The 21,855-nt window shown below is 53.0% G+C and overlaps 5 protein-coding genes and 1 pseudogene across 5 annotated transcripts; 2 read left to right on the plus strand and 4 right to left on the minus strand.

The window, feature by feature from the left end:
• Positions 1 to 284: 284 nt before the first annotated feature.
• SAPIO_CDS2170 (uncharacterized protein) lies at positions 285 to 1,244 on the minus strand (the record flags this gene model as incomplete). Its single annotated transcript, XM_016785274.1, has 4 exons — positions 285 to 667; positions 744 to 860; positions 917 to 1,030; positions 1,118 to 1,244. 4 exons carry the CDS (start codon positions 1,242 to 1,244, stop codon positions 285 to 287), a joined length of 741 nt encoding a protein of 246 aa, XP_016645152.1.
• Positions 1,245 to 2,625: 1,381 nt separating this feature from the next.
• On the plus strand, positions 2,626 to 4,896 carry SAPIO_CDS2171 (uncharacterized protein; the record flags this gene model as incomplete). Its single annotated transcript, XM_016785275.1, has 6 exons — positions 2,626 to 2,629; positions 2,702 to 2,758; positions 2,905 to 2,946; positions 3,088 to 3,177; positions 3,251 to 3,529; positions 3,617 to 4,896. The coding sequence occupies 6 exons, from the start codon at positions 2,626 to 2,628 to the stop codon at positions 4,894 to 4,896; spliced, it is 1,752 nt and encodes a 583-aa protein (XP_016645153.1).
• Positions 4,897 to 6,399: 1,503 nt separating this feature from the next.
• On the minus strand, positions 6,400 to 8,034 carry SAPIO_CDS2172 (annotated as a pseudogene; the record flags this gene model as incomplete).
• A 1,560-nt stretch (positions 8,035 to 9,594) lies between these two features.
• SAPIO_CDS2173 (uncharacterized protein) lies at positions 9,595 to 12,399 on the minus strand (the record flags this gene model as incomplete). Its single annotated transcript, XM_016785276.1, has 3 exons — positions 9,595 to 10,260; positions 10,396 to 10,765; positions 11,993 to 12,399. 3 exons carry the CDS (start codon positions 12,397 to 12,399, stop codon positions 9,595 to 9,597), a joined length of 1,443 nt encoding a protein of 480 aa, XP_016645154.1.
• Positions 12,400 to 16,169: 3,770 nt separating this feature from the next.
• On the minus strand, positions 16,170 to 17,781 carry SAPIO_CDS2174 (Eukaryotic translation initiation factor 3 subunit L; the record flags this gene model as incomplete). Its single annotated transcript, XM_016785277.1, has 3 exons — positions 16,170 to 16,253; positions 16,325 to 17,374; positions 17,476 to 17,781. 3 exons carry the CDS (start codon positions 17,779 to 17,781, stop codon positions 16,170 to 16,172), a joined length of 1,440 nt encoding a protein of 479 aa, XP_016645155.1.
• A 750-nt stretch (positions 17,782 to 18,531) lies between these two features.
• Positions 18,532 to 21,765, plus strand: SAPIO_CDS2175 (Ribosome assembly protein 1; the record flags this gene model as incomplete). The annotated part of the gene is made up of 2 exons (XM_016785278.1): positions 18,532 to 18,594; positions 18,652 to 21,765. 2 exons carry the CDS (start codon positions 18,532 to 18,534, stop codon positions 21,763 to 21,765), a joined length of 3,177 nt encoding a protein of 1,058 aa, XP_016645156.1.
• Between the last annotated feature and the right edge of the window lie 90 nt (positions 21,766 to 21,855).

Genomic DNA, 21,855 nt, shown 5'->3' on the forward strand with positions numbered 1-21,855 from the left:
TCCTGCTTTCTGGAGGCTCCAGAATGGTGTGATGCCCCCATCCATGACCCCTGCTATCCAAGCATGCCATCGAACGTTTCCTTGCAGACCGCTATCTAAGACTAGTAACACTGACAAAACATTTTGATCCACGAGTTCGTGCAACTCCAAAATTGTACAGATTCTATTGTAACAAGTTCCAAATGGAAGGTGTCTATGATACAGATTAAATAAAAAAAGAACCACCGTGTATTCCCGGTTCCTCTTTCGAATCAGTTGAAAAGTCTTTGGATTCCAGATGCCGGTTACCGCCACCAGCTCTTCGCCTGTGAGTTTTGGTTCAGAGTCTTCGGGGATACGTCCTCTTTGGAGGCTTCCGGGGATGATGGCGTGGCATTGAGGACGCCCTCAGCCTCTATCTTAGCCTGGGCCTCCGCTTTCAGTTCAGAAATCTTGTCATCGATTAAGGCAATCTCGGCCTCGATCTTGAGCATCTTTTCCCCAATGAACGATTCGTATTCCTCGTCCGTGAGCTTTCTGAGAGGGCTGTACTTGGATCTCAACCAGCTCGAGCCCTCCTCTCCTCTCTGGGCCACCTTCCATTCGGATAGCTTATTTGCAATGCCCTGTCCTGCCGCGCCGAATAGGGTGAAGACTATAGCTCCAGGCACGATATTTCGCGGACCACCTAGAAGGGAAAATCGGTGAGTAAGTGAAATAATGCAACGGCCCAACAACACCGTCCCTAGGTAGCGGTAGCATACGTAATAGTCCACCGACCATGCCAGCGGTTCCGCCCGCCAATGCGCTGGCTTTCGTCTTGTCCGTCGTGCTCAGCGGCTGGCCACCTCCCCAAGATCGAGTGATGATAGACCTTGAGACTGGAAAAAAGTTAGGTTTTCCGCACATTGTTCCGGCATTTCAAGGAGTGACGTACGCCAGTAGGTTGAACCTAAGGTGAACCATTGTATGCTAGAAACCAGTCCGAACAAGACTGGAGGTGCATCCCGGATAATACCAGCGGCCACTCCAGTCACCGCGCCCGCACCGCCTGGAAGACAGTATCAGCTGATATGTATCATCACCATGGCTGGATTGTGCTAGCATGAGAGAATGCGCCAGACTTAGAGAAACGGACCAGCTAGGGCTCCAACCTTCAAGGCTGGTGTGAGTAAGTCCACAAGTTCAGGAGGGAGGAGGCCACGTCTCCGACCTCTCCGAGGCCCGACGTCTTGAGGGTCGAGATCTTGCGGCTCGCCCCCCATTGTCGGAAATTGAGACAAAACGCCGCTCGTATCAACAGATTTTGTCAATGGATGGGGACAGAGGGGGAAAGGCTTATTATAAGCCGCACCAGCCCGTCAATTAAGGATTTTAAGCTTTAGAAGCCGTCGGCGAACAGAAGCGCTGAGAAGGATGGGAGAGTAGTACAACAGACGAGATGAAGCAAATTGCGGGGTATGGCGCTTGGGACTCGTTATCACAGTTGGTGAGAAGTATTCCTCAAGGAAGCAGCATGGAATTGAGTGGCAGCTGAGAGGAGAGTCGGCTCATTCGATGCTCAATTCTTTGATGGATGGATGGTGCCAAGCCTGGACGGAGCTAACCCTGATTTGCGCTTCTTCGATGTCCGAAAGAATTTATGACAAGCGCGTCTGTCTTGGGAAGCTCAAAGTTGTACCTAGGTACCTTCTCTCAAATGCCGCTCCTGTCTCGGAGACAGTACTTGGTACTTCGTACTTCATATGTAATCAGACTTGGGTTCAAGTACTTTGCTACCTTAGGTACACAACAATGATGTTTGTACAACTATGAAGTACACAGCCAGCTAGCTTCTGAGGAATACTCATTTCCACTGACGGAAGGGGAACCTGCTGGCCTCTGATGAACTGGTCCGTGCTAATGTACCAGAGCCTCCACTGTCTGACACAACCCACCTGCAATGGTGGAGCAAATCTGATGTGGGTAAAGCAGCACACACCTTGACCTTGGGGTTAACTTGCAAGTACCAAAGTTCCTCACTGTCCTCAAATTCAAATTGTTTCACCAAACGGCCTGCCTTGGTCGTGTACCTAGGTACTATGCCACTTGCCCCAGTTTGTTACTTGGAGGGGTGAAAAAAGTACCTTTTGCACTACAGAACAATGCAAGAGTACATTACTCCAGCTGAAGCACTGTCAAGGCACACTGACACAGTAATCCCAATCCCAACCTGGCCTGGCCTTGCCCACCCACCTTGGGCCACCACCCACCCTGACCCAGGCAAATGTGGCACTCACAAGTCACAACCAAATTTTTTTCCCCTTTCTACCTACAAGGAAATTCAAAAACTCTCATCAACCTCAACCTCTCCACATTCCAACAAGGAACGGAACCGGAGAGTCGAGGCATAGCCCATCACTCTGTTCTCGGCTTTGGCTCAATATTCAGGAACCAATTTCCATCTAACCACCACCAAACCTCTCAACGGCAGTGCACTATTCAGTGAACTGCCACCTCTTCTTTTTTTTTTATCCCACCCCAATCCCGCACACCAAGCGATTCCTTCTAGAAGCTAGCCACCAATCCCTGGTTCAGCTTCTTTTGACCTAATCTACGCGCACCGATAGGAACGTCGTTGCGCGTGGAGGACTTAACACCGCAATCATGGGTAAGCTACCTTGACAGGCCATGCCTAACTATCTCGTATAGCTTCATCATTTCTAACAACCTGTCTTCGCAGCGCCCAAAAAGAAGGAGGCCCAGAAGATGTCTCTGGGTGACTTCCTCAACGATTCATGTAAGGACCTCCCCACTAACCAAGATGGATGGCGCGACTCTGTTTGGGCTAGGTGTTCGACCGGTTCTTCGAGTCGACCCGTCGAGCATCCGGCGCCCGCCGCTATCCGAGTTGTGTCAGCGTATCTTTAGCTAACATCCATCCAGCGTTCGGTGGCTCCTGGGCCGATGAAGTTGAGGATACCATTGGTAAGTACTCTTTCCCCTGTCCTAAACCTTCTGGCGAGGCATGGCGGCATTCTGTGGGCGTAAGCCTGATCGTATCGGTTGCCATTCTTCCGTGATTCGCCTCATCGCAGCTGAGAACTTCCGCTAATGGCTCTTAAACAGGCACTCAGCCATTGCCTCCTCCCGAGCATCCGCGTCGCGATATGGGCATGGGTGGATACGGCGGCTACGGAGGAGATCGAGGAGACCGAGGTTAGTATTGAAATGAACCCTTTTGCCACTACCCCGTCGACTCGTTGTCGTTGACAATTTTCGTTGTTCACAGGATATGCTCGCGATAGTGCCCCTCAGCAGCTCCCCACCCGGCCCCCTTACACTGCTCATCTTGGCAACCTCCCATACGATGCGACTATGGATGCCGTTACCGACTTCTTCACCGGATGCGGTGTCGTTAGCGTTAGAATCATCGAGGACCGAGAGCTCCAGCGCCCCAAAGGTTTCGCTTATGTTGAATTCCGCGATTTGGACGGTTTGAAGAAGGCTCTTGAGCTCGATGGACAGTCTTTCAATGGACGATATATCAAGGTTAAGGTTGCCGAGCCTCGTAAGTCTTAGTTTCCATTCCTTGTTTTTTTCTCTTTTTTTTTCCTTCTTAAGTTGCGGGAACTTCATAGTCTAATGGATGCCACAGCCCGAGACCGCGACCGTGGTGGCGATTCGACCCGCGACTTGAGCGACTGGACCAGGAAGGGCCCTCTTGCGGATCTTCCCTCTCGAGGAGGCGATAGGCGTGACTTTGGCGAGCGCCGCCAGGCCGATTTCGGCGAGCGACGCGCTCCTCGGGAGCACGTAGATGACGGAAGGGTCCGAGACTTCGGAAACTGGGAGCGCAAAGGACCTTTGTCACCCCTGCCTCAACCTGAGGCGCCTCCCATGTCTCGCGAGGGCAGCCGAGCAAGGGGCAATGTAGAGTCGATGCGTCATCGTCATCAGTCCCCTTCTTGGGGTGAAGGCCGACAGGAGGGATCTCGCCCTCCTCACCGAGAATTCCGTGAGAAGGCTGAACGGGTCCCCAGCGCTGCGGAACGTGATATGCAATGGCGCAGCAGCATGCGTCCTGACCGCCAAACTTCGTCTCCTTCACAATCCCGAGATGGCAGCGAGGCGCCAGTCTCTCCCGCCCAAGCACCGGCCGCTCTTGCTACAAGACCCAGACTGAATCTAGCGAAGCGAACGATTTCCGATGCACCCGACGCCGCGTCTCCTGCTTCTGCCGGTGGCGATTCGAAGGCGAGTCCTTTCGGTGCCGCCCGACCCATCGATACCTCTGCTCGCGAGCGCGAGATTGAGGAGAAGAGGCAGCAGGCGATTAAGGAGAAACGAGAGGCTGACGAGAAGGCCAAGGAAGAGCGCCGCCTCGCAAAGGAGGCCGCCGCGAAGGAGGCTGCTGCCAAGGCCGAGGCCGAAGCCGAGGCTGCTAAGGCTGCTGCTGAGGCTGCTGCCTCTGCGCCGACGGAGGAGGCGAAGCCTGAGGCAACTCCCCAGGCTGCCGAAGAGGAGGAGACCACCCAGGGAGTTAAATCCGACGATCAAGGACAGAAGCCGGTCCACAATGGCGCCTCCAAGGAGCAAAGGATCCCAGGTCGCCCTAGGGAGCCTCGTGAGCCTCGCGAACCCCGCGAGCCAAGGGACGGCCGCCCTGAGTTTAAGTCTAGGGCTTCGGAGAGCGGCAACTGGCGTCAGCCTTCCGGTGAGCATAGAGCTCCCCGAGGTGCTCCCAGCGGCCCCCGCCGCGGCGGTGGTGGCCGTGGGGGACGACATGACGGTGCCCGTGGTCCACGCGCGAACGGCGCAGGTGGTCAACAGCCTCCCGCGACCCCCGTGACTGCTGAACCGGCTGCCCCTACGCAGGATGAGGATGGCTGGACTACCGTGACCGTTCCTCGAAGCGGTCGCCGTGGAAGGGCTTAGACCCTGATCCATGGCATATATCACTCGTCTCCACACGCACCCTAAATTCTTGTTGCGAGGAACGATTACGCAGTCGTGTCATGTAACCACGCCATCTTGCGTACACTCGATTTCCCCCGCCTCTAGTGAAAGGTCGCGAACTAATCCCTCTCCCGCTACGACGAGTGCTCGAAATCGCCTAAAAACCGCCCTATTTTAATCCCCGCTGATCCCAGTCATTATTTCGTTCTATCAACGGGGCCCTCGATTCGAAGGAAGACAGATAGGCCTGCAACGCCAGCAGAAGACCTGCGGCTGTCTCCACTTCGAGGTACCTGGATCTGGAAGGTCCCACATAGTTTCTCTGTTCGCAGACATGTTAGGCAGTTGGAGGAAATGGCCTCGCAATGGAATGAATGTATACGACTCTTTATAGTGCCAGGTGTGTGTAGCAGGGGCGGATTTGCGGCGAAGAACAAAAGCAAGAGGGAGTAAAAATGGAGAAAGGATTCTCTTGATGTCAGCGAGGCTGGCAAGGTGTAACATTTGGTAGTTTTTTTACCACTTCTTTTTCACGTTTACTCATCTCTCTCTCTCTCTTCGGTTCCACGTCGTTGGTTTTTATGTCTCTGTTCCATCTCATCTCCCCGTCTTTCTCTTAGTGTTCTCTCCCCCCTTCCCCTCCCTCTCTCCCATCACCTCAGTTTCGACGGTTCTCTGCTCTGTTTACGGCGAAGAAAAAAAAACTCTGGGGGTGCGATCTGGTTACTTGTATGTTTGTGTTTTCGGTATAAAGGCTTCATTTCATGCTTCATGAATACGACTGACTTTGCTTCCCTTTTGTTTTCTTATAATGCAAAAACGAAGAAGAAAAGAAGGGAAAAGAGAGATAAGAGAGGGAAGGTTTGGTCATCGGTCAAATCGAAAGCAGCCGGTTTGAGGAAACCTTGATCCTTGACTTTCTCGCTTTTCGCGTTTCGTCGGACCGAACTTTCTCGAACACTCCCCCAGGCAGCTCTAGGGACGGAAAGAGAGTAAGTGGGGAAAAAACCTATGTATATGGCTTGGAAGAGAGTGAAGAACTGAGTCTGATTTGGAGATTGCCGTTTGACAATCCCCGGGAACATCACCGCTAGAAGAATGGGAAGAGGTCCTAGGGCATTGTTTCCCGGAGTCTGGCTTTTTGTATGTTTGATTTTGAGCTGAGTGGGATGGGATCAGTAGGAATAAAGGAGCTTTTCACAGAACTACCGTTTTGTTTTCCCGGTCGAATGAGCTGGACATAGACTCTAGGCGGGACGAAGTCGAACATTTTTCAAATAGTCAGAAGATGATACCTGGCAGGTATCAATATTATTCTTGTATTCCGCGACCATGAGGCTATATCCCATAAAAAAGAAGAAATGCCGGTACACATATCCCATGGCTACCATTTCCGAGCGAGCGCTCGTTATTTCCCAAAAACTCCGGAAAGAAGAAGAAAAAGCACACGCTATCTTACAACAGAAACATAAAAAGACCCCCTCAAGACCTCTTCTGCCCCAACTCCTCGTCATCCTCCCACCCATCCTCATCATCCCCCGCGATCCTCCTCCCAACCCAAATAGCCCCAGCTGTAAGGCCGCACCCAACAAGGAACCACCCCTGAAACCACGCCTCAACAACAGCTGGCTCGAGCGAAGACCTCAGGGCATCTCCCACGGCGCTGCGCATGCCGCTGGGCAAATTACTCCTCAGCAGGAGCGCGGAGGAGAAGACGTACGTGGCGAGGGTCTGGGCGAGTAGGAGAGGTAAGTTGGCCTGTGCGAGGCGGAGGATGGAAGGGGCGAAGCGGGATAGGAGGGTGAGGGTTTGGAGGACGGAGGAGAGGGAGAGGAGGAGGATTATGCCGGAGAGGAGGAAGGAGATTTGGCGGGCTAGGGCGTCTTGGTCGAGGGTGGGGTCGTAGTGGGTTGAGAGGAGGGAGAGGGTGCGGGTTATAGGGTCGGCGGTCGTGATGTTTTGTGAGGAAGAAGGGGAGGAGACGAGGCGGTGAAGGAAGGCGAGAAGGGTTGTGAGGATGCGGAAGATGCAGTAGACGCTAAAGACGTAGTTTGGTACGGCGAGGAGGCGTCCTGTAAGGCTGGCGGCACGGGCTTTGGCGGCTTTTCGCGCGCGCATGGATGCGAGGCCGGCTTCGAGGGTAGCTTGCATCGTCGCGAGCCCTGAAATCTCGAGTCGAAGGGAGCGGATCTCCGCTTGGTCGGCCGACATGCCGCGGAAAGAACTAAACATCTTGCCGACGAGCCCTACGGACGGCGCCGCGGAGCTGGACTCGACGGCTTTGCGCTCGAGCATCTGGAGGCGGTGGCGCTTGGACATGAGCATCTCGGCAGCGGCTTCCAGCCCTGATTCCTTCCGGGCGATTTCGACGTCGGAGACACCGCGGCGCGTGGGCGACCCGAATGCGTGCCAAGGCGCAGAGACGGCAGCGAAGCCCGACAACAGAGCCATAAGAAACACTCCAGCAATTCCAATGCGGTCGAGCGACGCCCTCATGAGACTCCCACTACCCTCCGCTCCATCGAGATCCACATGACGAACAGCACCGCCCATAGACCAAAACGAAAACAACCACGCCCCAAAAAGCGAAAGCTGCAACATCCACGTAAACCGCGAAGCCCTCCCCCTCGCATCCCTCGCAAACGACCTTCCGCTCCCCACAACAAGACTCATGACCACAAGCCACGGTATCACAAGCACCAGACAAACCGCCAAGCTCGGCACGACGAACCCCAGCGCGAAGCTCCGCGCCCGCGGATGGAACAGCTCTGCCACCTCGCTGACGATCAACACGCCCAGAACGAAGGTCAACCCCACAGTCGCGGAAAAAGCTAGCGCCGCTGCCTTGCGCCGCGGGGTCTGGCGCGCATAGTCTGAGTGGGCGGCTCGGAGGGCTGCGGGGGCATGGGTCGGTAGGACGTGGTCGTCGCCGTCGTGGGTAGATGGGACGACGGCCGAGAGGGCCGGGAGGATGCGGCGGTGGGCGATGGTCGAGGTTAGGAGGAAGACGGCGAGGAAGGGGATGAGGGATGTTAGGGGCGGCGGTGGGGGTTTCGCGTCGCAGGAGACGGCTTCGGTGTGGGAGGCGCAGGAGGAGAAGAGCGAGAAGGGGAACATGATGATCGGTGGGTTCGTTTGAGGATTCGAATTGGCCTATCGCAAGACAAGGAGAAAAGGGAAACCAGAATAGTTCAGTCGTGAGATGGTGGATGGGCTAGATTGATTGGCATTATTATCCAGTCCTTATCGTCAAGATAAGGTCGGCTGGCGAAGCGAGCAAAGTCGTAGTGTCGTCGATGGGGAAGTGCCGTAAATTGATCCTGATCCTGTCTGTCTGAGAATGGTTGTTTTAAAACAGAAATAAATCCACGACATCCATCGCACGCAGGCAATGGAATATCAACCCATCGGTCGCAAAGTCGCTTCCTGGATTAGTTTTACGTGGCACGCGAAACAGGAAACGTGATCAAAGAATGTGAAGATTATGTTTAGCGTGCAAAGTACGAAGTTACTGCGTAGGATCGTCGTCGACAAAAGCTTGTGATGACGAGTTTGACTGGGATCATTCGTCGATTCCGTCCCTGACAATGATCTGCCCCCAACATTTCCCAATCACACCGTGTTTCACCGTTTCGGGAGTTAGGAACGGATCATTACGTGCCCTGCCATTGGCCACTGTGCCTCGGGGCGGCTCCAAGTTTCCAACAGAATGAAAATAGTCAGGGCGCCAGCACGGTGATGCACTGGATTCCGTCGTTCCTTCAGGGGCAAGACTCCCTGGCACGGCTGGAAACCCGAACCATCACGTAAACTACTTGTACTTGAAGTACTTCCCCAGTCCGTGATCCGAGATCTCGAACGTTCGAGGAGCTATTAATGGCTCAATTCATCCACCACCCCCTTCAACAGTCGCAAGATCCTTGAACCATTCCCGTCCTGCCCTGCACTGCCCTGCCCTGCCCTGCCCTTATCGCCAAGCTACCAAGTACGTACATATGCAAGTAATAATAAGAATGCGCACTTAAATATCAACCCTATAACGTCATAACCAAGCGATCCAACGCCGAATGCCGAACCAAAGCCAGAGTCAAGTCCGACATTGATCCTGCCTTCTAGTTTGCTCGTCGTGTGGTTTTGTTTACGGACTTCTACGCCTTCTACGGACAAGTTGTCTAGCACGACGTATAATGTCCCCTAATGGTGCGACTTCACGCATGGCACTAGCACCAAAGAGACGAGAGAGGAGAAAAAGAATTTTGGGGGAAGCGGAAAGCACACTGCTCTACTTGTAGAAATGGCCTTCTTCCCCAGGTATCATCAAATGTCTTTATGGCAGTTAGCCCGCACCAAAGCGGGTAAGTAACAAGTAGTACTAGAGACGCCAGGTACAACGCTCCCAAGATCCCGTGCAAGAACAAGGAAGAGAGAAGCGTAAAACAAACACACGGAGTTCTTTCCGTGGCGGCCATGGCAACGCGCTTTCATGCCAGAACCTTTGGGTATGTATGTCTCAGGGGACTCACTCGCCCATCAACTTGCGGTTGCCCGCCAGTATCCTCTTCGGCGATAGTCCGGTCTATAGGAAAGTAACAGGCTGCAAATCAAAAACAAAGTCGTTCCGAAGGAAAAACGGAGAGGAGAGTGTGGAAGGGGAAAAAAGAAGGCGTCATAACACCGCTAGGCGTCATCGTCGTCTTCCAGGTCTCCCGTGTTCCGCTTCCTAAGCGCCGCCGCTTCTCCAATCTCCATTTTGTGTAGCTTCTCTTTCTTCGCGGGGTCAGGAAGTTGGGGTGGGCCTGCTGTTAAATCGTCCACATCGTCGTCATCCAAATCGTCATCCTCCTCTCCTGGACTATCAGCACCACTATCGATTTCATGCGACTTGTTCGCGAGTCGGCCTTGAGTACTTTGTAGCGCATCCTCAGAATCGCCGGTGAGCGCAATCGAGGGGCGATTGTAAAGGTGTGGCTTGAGCGCGATGCCTTTAATCGTCGGGTCGAACTCGGCCGGCAGAGCTAGCGCCTTGGCTACCTGGCTCGCCTCATCCGCCGACGACAATTGCGTCGCCGTCGACAACATCACCACATCATCCATTATGTCCGACTCGTGTACGCCGTTGGTCGAGGCTAATATCTGAGCGTAAGAGGCTCGCGTAGGATCCCGCGAGCGTTTGTCCTTCTTCTTCTGGCGGACCTCTTCGGGTCTGACAACGACGACTGGAATAGGGGATCTTTCGAGGCAGTACTTGGAGAAACTGTGTCGGGTGTTCCACATTCCCTGCATGCCTTGGTTGGTTTTACCTTTCGTTCCAACTACAAGCATAGATGGCAGGTGGACGTTGACCTGAGGTAGCTAGTTGTTAGCACAGAATCGACTCCTTGAGATTGAGCATCGTATTGGAAGAAGAGGGGGGCCGGGCCCCAGCCTCAATGAAGCGCCAACCAAATCCCCGCATGCTCTCCAGCCAAGCATACATACCATTGTGTCAAAAGTGTGCCCCAGCCGACCAAACTGGTATTCGAGAATAATGCAGATAGCCTTATCAAGCTTGTTCTTCTTGATTATCGACTGCATCAACTGCTGTGCACGTTGCTTATATGTCGCATTGTGGCTATGTTTAACGTCCTTCTCGATCACGCGAACGCAGACCACCGTGTCGTGGTCGTCTACCATCGATGTCAGGAGCCACTCCAGTGCCTCCTCCGAGTAGCTGTTCTCGTCGACTCCAACCATGAAGGTTTTTGACCGTCGCTCTGCGTGGAACCCATTGTGTCGAGCAGACAAGGTAATGCCCGGATTCTTGGGGATATCTGGATTGATGGTGTCAAAGGCGACATGGGGGTGGAATCTGCCACCGAGGGTGTCAGTACTTGACAGTCCGGAAGTAACCATTCTGCGAGCAGCACCGAAAAGACAGATTGCAAAGTATCAATGCTAGATACTGATCCTGAACGCGCGCACTCGAGTGAGAGGTAGAAAAGGCCGTAGGAAACAGGAAATAAAGATAATAACAGCGGGGCGGGGTTTTGAGGGGTGAGTGAGCTGGTAATGATTCACAATTTTGGCAGGGGTATTAAAGAAGTGACGCACATCAAATCTTGATGTGATGGAAAAGTGACTGGAAGGTTAGGCTCGGCGCAGTGGATCGGGAGAAAAAATGACTAGTAAAATCCAGGAAGGAGGGGAGAAGAAGGCTTGGAAAACAGAAAACTAGAGCGAAATAGAGTGCATCCGCCTAAGCGGCGCCGTCAGGTCCCTTTTAAGAGTCTTGGGTCGCGCTCCGCTGCGGCTGTGTGTGGAGAGAGAAGGTGCACTAGGGACGACTAGGGGATGCAAAAATCAAAGGGACAGTGGCGTGAGACGCCCACCTGACAGGAATTGGGGCGATGGTGGGAAATTAGACAATTGGCAAAGAATACCAAGGGGCAATAGGAATAGGGAATCGAGGCTAGACTTCAGGTTCATAATTGGAGAGCTAGCGAGTCGGGATGCGATCGGTTCGAGTCTCCTTGCGCTTGTGTGGTAACGATGCGACGCGACAAAATAGGGAAAGACCACAACTTGGACGAGGATTATGCGGGGCTAAAATCCCAACTCCCGAGATTTCAGACCCAGTAGACTTAACCCAAGCCATCAAAGCAGCAACGACATGACCAGACCGTCGCAGACGCAACCAGTCATTTCTCACGTGAGGCTCCATGCACCAGAAAACAACCAGAACTGGTCATGTCATAGACGTCGGCAGTGATGCCTGTCAATAAGGGCTGGCTGTGAGGCACTCGGGGCGGAGATGCCGATGAGCCATCAACCAGCAGCAACCCATATCGTTTGACGGCATATGCACGGCGTACTTGGCAGGGACGAAAGAGCCGGAGGAACGGAGGGCAGCCAGCAAAAAAACACACTCGGGCATAATGAAGAATAGTGTTCGAAGGAAATGAAACCTGACAAAAAAACACAGATACAATTGACAGTCCAAAGGCCACGCAGTCCCCCGCAATAAACATAATGCGCTGGAACGACAATGTGCACGATGTGAACAACCGACAGACAGGCACGCAAGAAATAGACTTACTTTGAGTGTGGTGGGCTAGCATTGCGGATTCTGCTTCCCGTGATCCCTCTCGATCTCCCCGTCGGAAGACCAGGGCGCTGCGGCGTCTCAAAGCGCAGGGAACCTGTTGAGCTTCGACGCGGCGCATCAAACGAGTCGGCGAACTTCACCACCGAGCTCCTTCTCTTGTCCAATATAGGCGGCCAGCTTGATGCGCTTCCGTTTGTAGCAAGCTGAGCGGCGTCTTTATCTGCGGGGGCAACGATTTGCTTCGGGTCGGGCTCAGGCTCGAACTCTGGTTTGTGGATCTTGTGCTCTGCTTGGAGAGCCGCTTCTGTCGAGACGTTTTCGGATGGTACGCCAGAGGTTCGCAGGGCCGTTTCGGTTTGAACAGGATCTGTAGTGATGCTATCTGCTGGGTTTGCCATCGACGTTGGGGCGGGACCAGACATCGAACGGATGGAACGGGTTCGCGTCGTGGAAGAAAAAAATAATGGGAGGGTAGAGGACGGGGTGGGTCAAAGTATTTGTCGAAGTATCGATGGATGGTTAAAGGAATTCAGCTGTCGATGAAATTGCGCTCGCTCTATTGCTGCCAATCTCGTCGGCTCCGGTCGCCTCGGATAGAGGCAAAAGGAGAAGGCAAGAAGTGTCAAGGCAAGGCGGGCATGGAGAGGGGAGGTTTTTGAGCTTGACCTGGCCTCTAAGAAGGCTAGGGCCCGAGGGAAGAAAGAAACGGGTACGTCGGCCGAAGAAGGTCAAATGGGCCCACAGCGAAGGCACAGGGAAGGCGCGTCAACGACCCGCGAAGAGTGGGTCGAGATATCGGCGTCCCGTTACAAAAGACCTCCAGATGAGGCCACGGTATCTGCGACAAGGAGAATGGTTCGATAGTTCGATATGTAAGGCGTTATAATATGCAGTGCAGGCGTAGGTCTGACCAAGATTTCGAGCTTCGTGCTGGCAAGGAGATAAAACAAGAAAAATAATAAATAAAAAGTAAGGAAGCGAGCCGGCGGGCCGTGATCAGGAAGAGTCGGGGGATCTAAAGCTGCTCGTGTAATTTAATAAAAATCTCTCTATTGTAATTCTTTGTCGCTTCAAGATGTTTCCTTCCGCAAATGAAATGTTTGAAAAGAAGAACAAGGCAAGAACATGAGTTGTGAAAGGAGGGAGCTTCGGTTTTCGGTGTCAAGAATCGCGCCTTCCTCTCTATCTCGGGCTGGCTGGGCGAGGCGCAACTATCAAGCGGGAACCTCTTTGCAACCCACAACGCCGAAGAAGACCCAGAACTGATGACGGAGCTCGTTACCGTTACGAAGTAGTGTTGTGACCAGTGGTGCTGTTACTTTGTCGCTGTACTGAGGCGCACCCACCCCCCAATATAAAGAGATCGATTTGATCTGACACGGGTGGTGTGAAAGTTGGGTACTAAAGCTGGTGGCTAGTAAACTACCTCCCTTGGCAAGCAGCGCCATCGGTGTATGTTATACGGCGCGTCAGGTAGAAATTATAGTTCTAGTGTTTGTACCCGGTACACGATATATCTGCTTTCATCAAACAACCTCTACTTCGCGTGACAAGGGGGCCAAACGGGCCAAACTATGTCCACCTCGTACCCTACCACTTCGCTACCATCCAATAGTGACTAGCACATGCTTGGAACAACTTGTAAAGCTGCAGCAGTGGGGGAGCTACCCCAAGTTGCGACACATTGCACAGGGCAGGTGGGCTGCCTGGTTGTTGAGCTTCAAGTTGCCAGCTCTGTGCTGCCTAGCATCAACGACAGCAAGACGGCCGCACACTGAGCCTTGAGATCCCAAACTGCTCAGTACGGTGGGGAACCATGCATCAGATAACACACGTTTTGGTTTAGCTCCGAAGTGCGAGCCGGCGGCCCCTTGGTTCTTGTCGGCGTTATTAGTCACCCCGCCACAGACTTCGGAACTGAACACTTTGACTGCGCTTGTGATCAACTTGATTTGATCCCAGCACAGAGCCAGCAACCAGGGTCGTTTAAGCCTTCTGAAGCTACCAGCGGACCTTCCTAACCATCAAAGAGTTCAGGCACTCTCGCGGGCACTCTCTTCTAAACATCGACTCCTGTTCCCCCGAGAAAAACCCTCACTGACCTAACATCACTCTCGCGATGTTTCAGAGCCCCAGACCCAGTACATGACACCGACATGCAAAGACAAATCTTCCGGGAGGCCGCCAACGCAACATCAAGAGGGCAGGCCACTCTCTGGCCGTGCCCCCCAGCACTAGAAACACAAAATGACCGGTCTCTATCGCATCCCGTTCGTCAACTCCAATCATAAACACCGCCAAGACGTAGCCAAGACTTTCCTCGAGGGGCTCTGATGGGGGAATCGGCGGGGAGGGGAGGGGCCTCTAGCCAAGCTTGACTGTCAATCTACCAAGTATTATGACTGATTCTTTTTACAGGCTGGAAAACGACGTTCCTCATGCATTGGAGCAGTAATACAGATGCAATACAGCATAGGAACACCTTATGCTGGGGCCCAAGCTCCTCGCGTTCTGCAAGGGAATCAACAGGATCCAATCCCAGAGAGCATCGACAGCCCAGCTGCGTATAGCAGCTAGCTTATTGGACGAACCTCCGATCAGCAGGCGAACGAGCACTGAACGTAAAAAGCAAGAAAAGAGAAAACATCCTCGGGATGAAATAAAGCACATGCTTTTTACGCCATGGCGATTTTCGTAGTTGATATCTTCACCGCCACCACTTTCATCATTGCGGCTTGGCTTTCCCAAGATTCAATCCCACAGTCAATATTAGCTTCACTGTTGTGTCCTTGACTCCTCCATCAGCAGCCCGTTTGGTAGCCATGCATTGGCGATCATTTGGGACTTCTCCCCATTTGTAGCTAGCTTCTAAATATTTTTTTTGTGGGAGGGGAAAAAAAGAAAAGAAAAGAAAACCCGCGAAGACAGAAAATTTTTAAGGAATGCAACAACGAAGTGCGGCTCTTGGTCGTCGCCCGCGGTTCAATCCACACCTCTTCCAGTTCCGACGACGCATGGTATCGCAGCCGAGCCGAGAGCCAAGCCGGGGATGGCAAGTCCACGATAAGGCAACGCTGCCAAGCTTTCTCTTTCCTTGCCTCTGGCCACGAGCAATCTTTCTCTAAGCGGCGATATACACAGAACGCGGGTGGTTGGGATAAACGAGATGTGACCGCCCTGTCCGTTGCAACGGGAAGGGTGTTAAAGACTTCCTGGCCACTCGCCGCCCTCCGTGACCGCACCCCAAGCGTCCAATTTGCCCAGAAATCTCACAACATCCGTAGCGTTTGTTTTTCCTTACCCTGTCGGCAGGTCGGGTTACTACTTTACTCCGTGCTACATGCGGCAGCAGTAACTGCAATATGATGAGTCGTAAAGAGCGCCGTAGTCGGGATCATGGGTAGGCAGGAGACGCGCATACCCGACCCTTTTTGACCCTCCCCGCTGTGCTATCACACCTCCGATTTTTGCTCACCCTTGCCCCGGGGCCATAGGGCCGGCCAAGCTCGGTTGCTTTCGTCACCTGTTTCCACATGGACCATTCTTGGCATGCAATCATTGCTTACGCCGAGTCTGCCCTCTTCCTCTTATTGGGCCCGGTGACGGTGGCTACGAGGGCAAGTGCCGAAGGTGTGGCATGGGGATGGGGATCGCGCGGGTTCCGGGATCGTCAAGGACAGGTCCTTGAGGACACACGAATACTTCGTATTTCTTCTTTCGTCTTCTTTAGCTCAAAAACATAAAATTAAGTCTTGGCATCGGAATATCCCTCTGACTCCTAGTTGAAGACTTTTCGGAAATCTTCATCGAATCTGTACAAACATCCTCCTCACACGAACAACCTTGGCTGGCTTCAGTTACCCATCATATGCTGACATTGTCCCCACCACAACTGCGTGTGCGCCGAGAGGAAAAAAGATGGGTCTCGCCTCAAGTGCATATCGCGTATTTTTTATTCCATTTCCGGTCCCTCCCCCAATGCAATGGGGGCATAAAGGATCTAAATGACCGAACCAAATCCTGGACTCCGAGACGCCAACTTTATGCTTCATCAGAAAAGGCCGGGACCACACTCATAGCAGCCTCGACATGCTGCTGCTCCCCCTTGCATTCGGTACCAGGTTTACAATCTCATTACGGGTTCTTTCCCCCAAAATGGTCTGTATACTTAGTTGTATGTCCTGGAGAGGTTGCGAAGATACCAGTCTACTAGCTTCCTGCCAACCTTGGCCTCCGAGATGTGGATAAGATCCTATGATCCAGAATTAGCATACGCAGTTCAATTACGGTGGTGACTCTACATGTAGAGTTCCAATAACTTACACCCTGCATGGCGTAGTCGAGGTCGCTGACGTTGACCAAGTCGCCATCCAACAAGCTGTTGTCGTTCCAGCGAAGCTGCTTGGTTCGCTGCTTGTTGACAAGGAGCCAGGATCGAAGCTCGTCGGGCTTAACCTCAAGGAAACCGGAGAGCTTGTTTAAGTCCATGGTGGTGTAAAGGCGGAGATAAGACTTGACGGTGGGGCTCCACATGTTGGTCTTGACCTCCTCCATGAAGATGGCCAAGTGGTGCTCGATGGGGTCAATGTTGGACTCCGGCTTGTCGAAATCCGGAGGAACGGGGGAGATGAACTTGGGGCAAGCAGCCTTGAAGAGCTCCTCGAAGATGGGGAGGGACTCGGGACCTCCACGCTGAAGCTTGAGAAGCTGATCACCGTACTTCTCGCGGAGAGCGGTGTGGATGGTGTCGTCGAGACGAGTGGGGTGGAAGGCGACGCAGATGGCGATGAGAGCGTACATCTGCTCGTTCTTCTTGGTGATGCTATCATACTGAGCATTCTTGTGGAAGTTCTTGGTTCGAGACACATAGATGAGAATGTGGCTGAACATGCGGATGGCATCGGCATAGCGACGCATCATCATGTAAGAAAAACCAACGTAGTAGTACGTTGTGAAGTGAGCGGCCATGACCCTGGCGAACATGGCCTTCTTGTTGAGCTCGATATCGTCCAGGGTCTTGAGGGCAAGACCGAAATCTCCGAGCAGACAGTGGACTCGGAGAAGGCCGATAATGGAGAAATAACCCAGCATCTTATACATGTTCTTGGAGCCATACTCTCCAGCGAACTGGGCGGGGTCCTCGTTTCGCTTCATCGCCGCGAGCTGCTCGGTGATCTGGGATCGTTGGATGAGGGAGTAGAGGACGTTGAGGACGCTGTAGCAGCCCCAAGTGTTGGGGTTGTCGCGGAGGAGTTGGATTTCCTCTTCGTTCGAAGACGAGGACGAGGCTTGCCTAGCGATTCGCATACGATAGGAGGAGAAGGAGTTGAACTGGTAGATGAACTCGTCGATGACGTCCCACGCCCAGTAGTACTATGCCCCCTTAAATGTTAGCTCCGTACGTCCGGTGTGCAATTGGGCTCTTTCCCATATCCGATTTCCGTCATATCCACGGGTGAGGTATCGTAACTAACCGAGGGGGGCTCGAGGTCAACGGGACCCTCGGAGTTGAGGATGAAGTGGAAAAGACTGCAGTACGCATCGTAGCTCTGAAACTTTACGTCGAGAGTCGCGGAGTAGTCGAGGGGCTGGGCGGCGGCGGCAAGGCGAGCTTGGATATCATCAGGCTGCTGGGCCATGCCAACAGAGCTCTGGTCAATATCGTCGAGACCATCCTCATATTGTTGTTGCTGTTCCTTGTACTCGGCAACAAGGACCTCCTCCTCAACGTCGCTGTCGTCGTCGCGAGCGCGGGGCGCTCCGTTCTGGAAGGAACTCATGATCGTGGCCGTAGGGGGAGGGGTAAAGGAGACTCGATGTTCCTAACCAAATAGGACGTATATCGATGGAAATCAAGGATTCGCGAAGCAAAACTCGTCTAGGCTCAGAGGGCTGGACGGGTTCTTCGTGGGTGATGCGTTGGGCGGGGTGGATTTTTGGGTGAATATTTTTTTTCTTTCCTACAATTGTGGGCTCCAGTCGGGTTCAGATGTCATCGATAGCCCGGTTGTTGCGCTTTGATGCATGTTATGCAAATAATCCGGATTTATCTTAATTTCGGGAGTGGCGGGGTATCTTTTCAAGAGAGGAGGGGAGCTTCTTGTTCTCAAGACCAGCTACAATTGTAGGCCAAGCTTCTAAAACCTTTCCGTCGCAGTAGTCAGCGTAGAATAAATTGCCTTCGTATGAGCCTTCAGCAGCAGATCTAGGTGGCGAATTCCCTCCAGCAACATTCCCGTTCCTGCGTGATGCCTAGCCCTATGATCCGATGCCTCGATGGTGGGGGGCGAGTCCAAGTGTTTGCGATTGTGGCTTTGTCAACCAAGATTTTTATGGCGGGGTATTTCGCTTCATTGATTGTTCTTACCGAGTGACTCTTCATAGAAGTCTTGATCTGTAAGCCTCTGTTTGGGCTCCGGACTTCTTCAAAGTAACTATTTTATACCCTTTCTCATTTCCGTACTGTTGTTTAGAGAGCCTGTCTTTTACCATTGTGCTCTGCTTTTTTTCCCTTTCGCATTCACGTCAAAATGCCAATCGTTTCGCAAGAGAAGCTGGCAAGCCTGCAAAATAGTGCAGATGATGTCAGAAATGTGAGTTCCTCCAGACGACACCTCTTCCAACTTCATACTAAGTGAGCTTCGATATAGATCTGTATCTTGGCCCATGTTGACCATGGCAAGACGTCCTTAACGGACGCTCTCCTGGCCACAAATGGCATCATTTCTCCCAAACTAGCCGGCAAGATCAGGTACCTCGACTCGAGACCAGACGAGCAACTACGAGGCATTACTATGGAGTCTTCGGCCATCTCCCTCTATTTTTCTATGCTCAAGAGGACGAGTCCGGACGCGAAACCCATACCAAAAGAGTATTTGGTAAATCTTATTGACTCTCCCGGCCATATCGATTTCAGCAGTGAGGTCTCCACTGCATCCCGGTTATGTGATGGGGCCATCGTCTTAGTGGACGCTGTCGAGGGCGTATGCAGTCAAACAGTTACCGTGCTTAGACAAGTATGGATCGAGAAGCTTAAGCCTCTCCTTGTCATTAACAAGATGGATCGTTTGATTACGGAGCTTCAAATGACGCCAGACGAGGCATACCAACACCTTAGCCGACTGCTCGAGCAGGTAAACGCCGTTCTCGGTAGCTTCTTCCAGGGAGATCGCATGGAGGAGGACCTGAATTGGCGAGAGACTATGGAGAGGCGTGTTGCTGCTAAGGGTGCTCAAACTGCGACAGAACAAAGTGATCCACTCGCAGGCCAATATCAAGAGGCCGATGATGAGGACCTCTACTTTGCCCCAGAAAAGAACAATGTCATTTTCGGCAGCGCTATAGACGGCTGGGCGTTTACCGTCCGCCAATTCTCGGGCATGTATGAAAAGAAGCTCGGTATCAACCGTGCAAACTTGGAGAAGGTTCTTTGGGGAAACTTTTATCTTGACCCGAAGACGAAGAAGCTGCTCAGCCCCAAACACCTCAAGGGGAGAGCGCTGAAGCCACTCTTTGTCCAGTTGGTTCTAGAACCCATCTGGACGGTGTACAAAGCAACGACGGGAGGACCCAACGGTAAGAGCGATCCCGAGTTGCTAGAGAAGGTCACCAAGACTCTCAACATTACGGTTGCGCCTCATGTCCTCCGCTCAAGGGACCCTCGTCTTCTCCTAACTACCGTCTTCGCCGCTTGGCTGCCCCTCTCGACTGCTCTTCTCGTCTCTGTTGTCGAGTCTTTGCCGTCCCCAAATGCGGCTCAAGCCGAAAGAGTTCCCGACCTCTTGGATGATTCCCCAGGAGGCGCCAAGATAAACCCGGCCGTACGCGAAGCCATGATCAAGTTCAAGAAGGCGAAATCAGACCCCGTTGTCGCATATGTTAGCAAGATGGTGTCTGTTCCCGAAAGCGAACTCCCACAGAATAAACGCCGACCAGGACAGATGAGCAGCGAGGAGGCGAGAGAGTTGGCTCGTAAAAAGCGGGTTGAAGCAGCAAGGGCACTCGCTGCGTCTACCGAGACAGAGAATGATCTTACGCAAGCACTAGACTCGTTGAATATTCATACTACACCCGAGGAGGTTACTGAAGAGCTCAAACTTGATCGGGAACACCTTATCGGTTTTGCAAGGATCTACTCTGGCACTCTATCCATCGGGGACGAGCTGTATGTGGTTCCGCCAAAATGGTCTCCGGCGGATGAAAACGCCGAAGAGTTACAGAAAGTTACCGTCACCAACCTATACATGTTTATGGGTCGTAACCTCGAGGCCCTCGACACGGTGCCTGCTGGTGTCGTCTTCGGAATTGGTGGTCTCGAGGGACGCGTCCTCAAGTCCGGAACATTGTGCAGCGTGGCTGAGGGCGCCGTCAACCTCGCTGGCGTAAACCTTGCCGGCAAGCCCATCGTCCGAGTCGCACTTGAACCAGAAAACCCGGCAGATCTCGACAAGATGATCGACGGTCTCCACCTTCTGGTGCAGAGCGACCCATGCGCGGAATACGAACAGTTCGAAAGCGGTGAGCATGTCCTACTGACCGCCGGAGAACTGCATCTTGAGCGATGCATCAAGGACCTCCAAGAGAGGTTCGCGCGCTGCGAGATCCAAGTCGGTGCGCCCATCGTGCCCTACAGGGAGACTATTGTGAGAGCCGAGGAGATGCGGCCGCCGGCAAACAAGGAACTTGGTCGTGGTACCGTTGTCACTTCGACAGGCACGAAACAAATAACAATTAAGCTGCATGTACGACCGCTTCCCGTGGGAACGTCCGAATTCCTAGTCAAAAGCGCCTCTACTATTCGTCAGCTCTATTCCCGACTCAAGTCTGATGCAGAGAAAGAGGAGGAGGCCGGTGACGATGAAGGCGTAGACGATGACGGCGAGGTCGTCACTTCCAAGGGACTATCCCTCGATGAGTTCAAACAACAACTGCAAGACACCCTCGAGAAAGAAAAGACGAGAGAACGATCCTGGAAAGGCGTAGTCGAAAACATCTCCGCCTTCGGCCCCCGAAGAACTGGTCCCAACATCCTCATCGACGCCACCAAAGACCACACCCTCACCCACCTCCTCACAACCGCCAATAAGACCCGCGAAGGCGCCGACCACCGCAACCCCTTCAGCGACAAGATCGGTCACGCGTTCCAATTGGCCACGGCCCAAGGCCCTCTCTGCAACGAACCGATGCGCGGCGTAGCCGTCTTCATCGACGACATTTCCGTCACCAGCGCCAACGGGAGCGGCGAAGAAGACCAATCTACAAACATCGGCCGCCTCACGGGCGAAATCATCAAAATGGTCCAAAAGTCCATCTACGCCGGTTTCCTGGACTGGTCCCCCCGCCTCATGCTCGCCATGTACACCGTCGAGATCCAAGCCTCGATGGACGTCCTCGGCCGCGTCAACGACGTGCTCACCCGCCGTCGCGGCCGCGTGGTAAACGAGGCCATGAAGGAAGGAACGCCGTTCTTTACCATCCAGGCCATGATGCCCGCCGCCGAGTCCTTCGGCTTTGCGGACGAGATGCGGAAACGCACGAGTGGCGCCGCGCAGCCGCAGCTTATCTTTGCTGGGTTTGAGATCTTCGACGAGGATCCGTTGTGGCAGCCGTTTACGGAAGATGATCTCGAGGATCTGGGCGAGCTTGCTGATAGGGAGCTTTTGGCGAAGAAGTATATGGATGGGGTGAGGAAGAGGAAGGGTTTACTGGTTGAGGGAAGGAATGTTGCTACGAACGCTGAGAAACAAAAGACTTTGAAACGGTGATTGTGGATGGTACAGGGTTTTACGCTTGTTTCGTGTGTTTTTAAAAAAGCTTTCAATTTTTCTATCTCTTTTTTTTTTTTTTTTTTTACG

The sequence above is a fragment of the Scedosporium apiospermum genome, assembly GCF_000732125.1.
Source record: "Scedosporium apiospermum strain IHEM 14462 chromosome Unknown SEQ_SAPIO_0085, whole genome shotgun sequence".
Lineage (NCBI taxonomy): Eukaryota > Fungi > Ascomycota > Sordariomycetes > Microascales > Microascaceae > Scedosporium > Scedosporium apiospermum.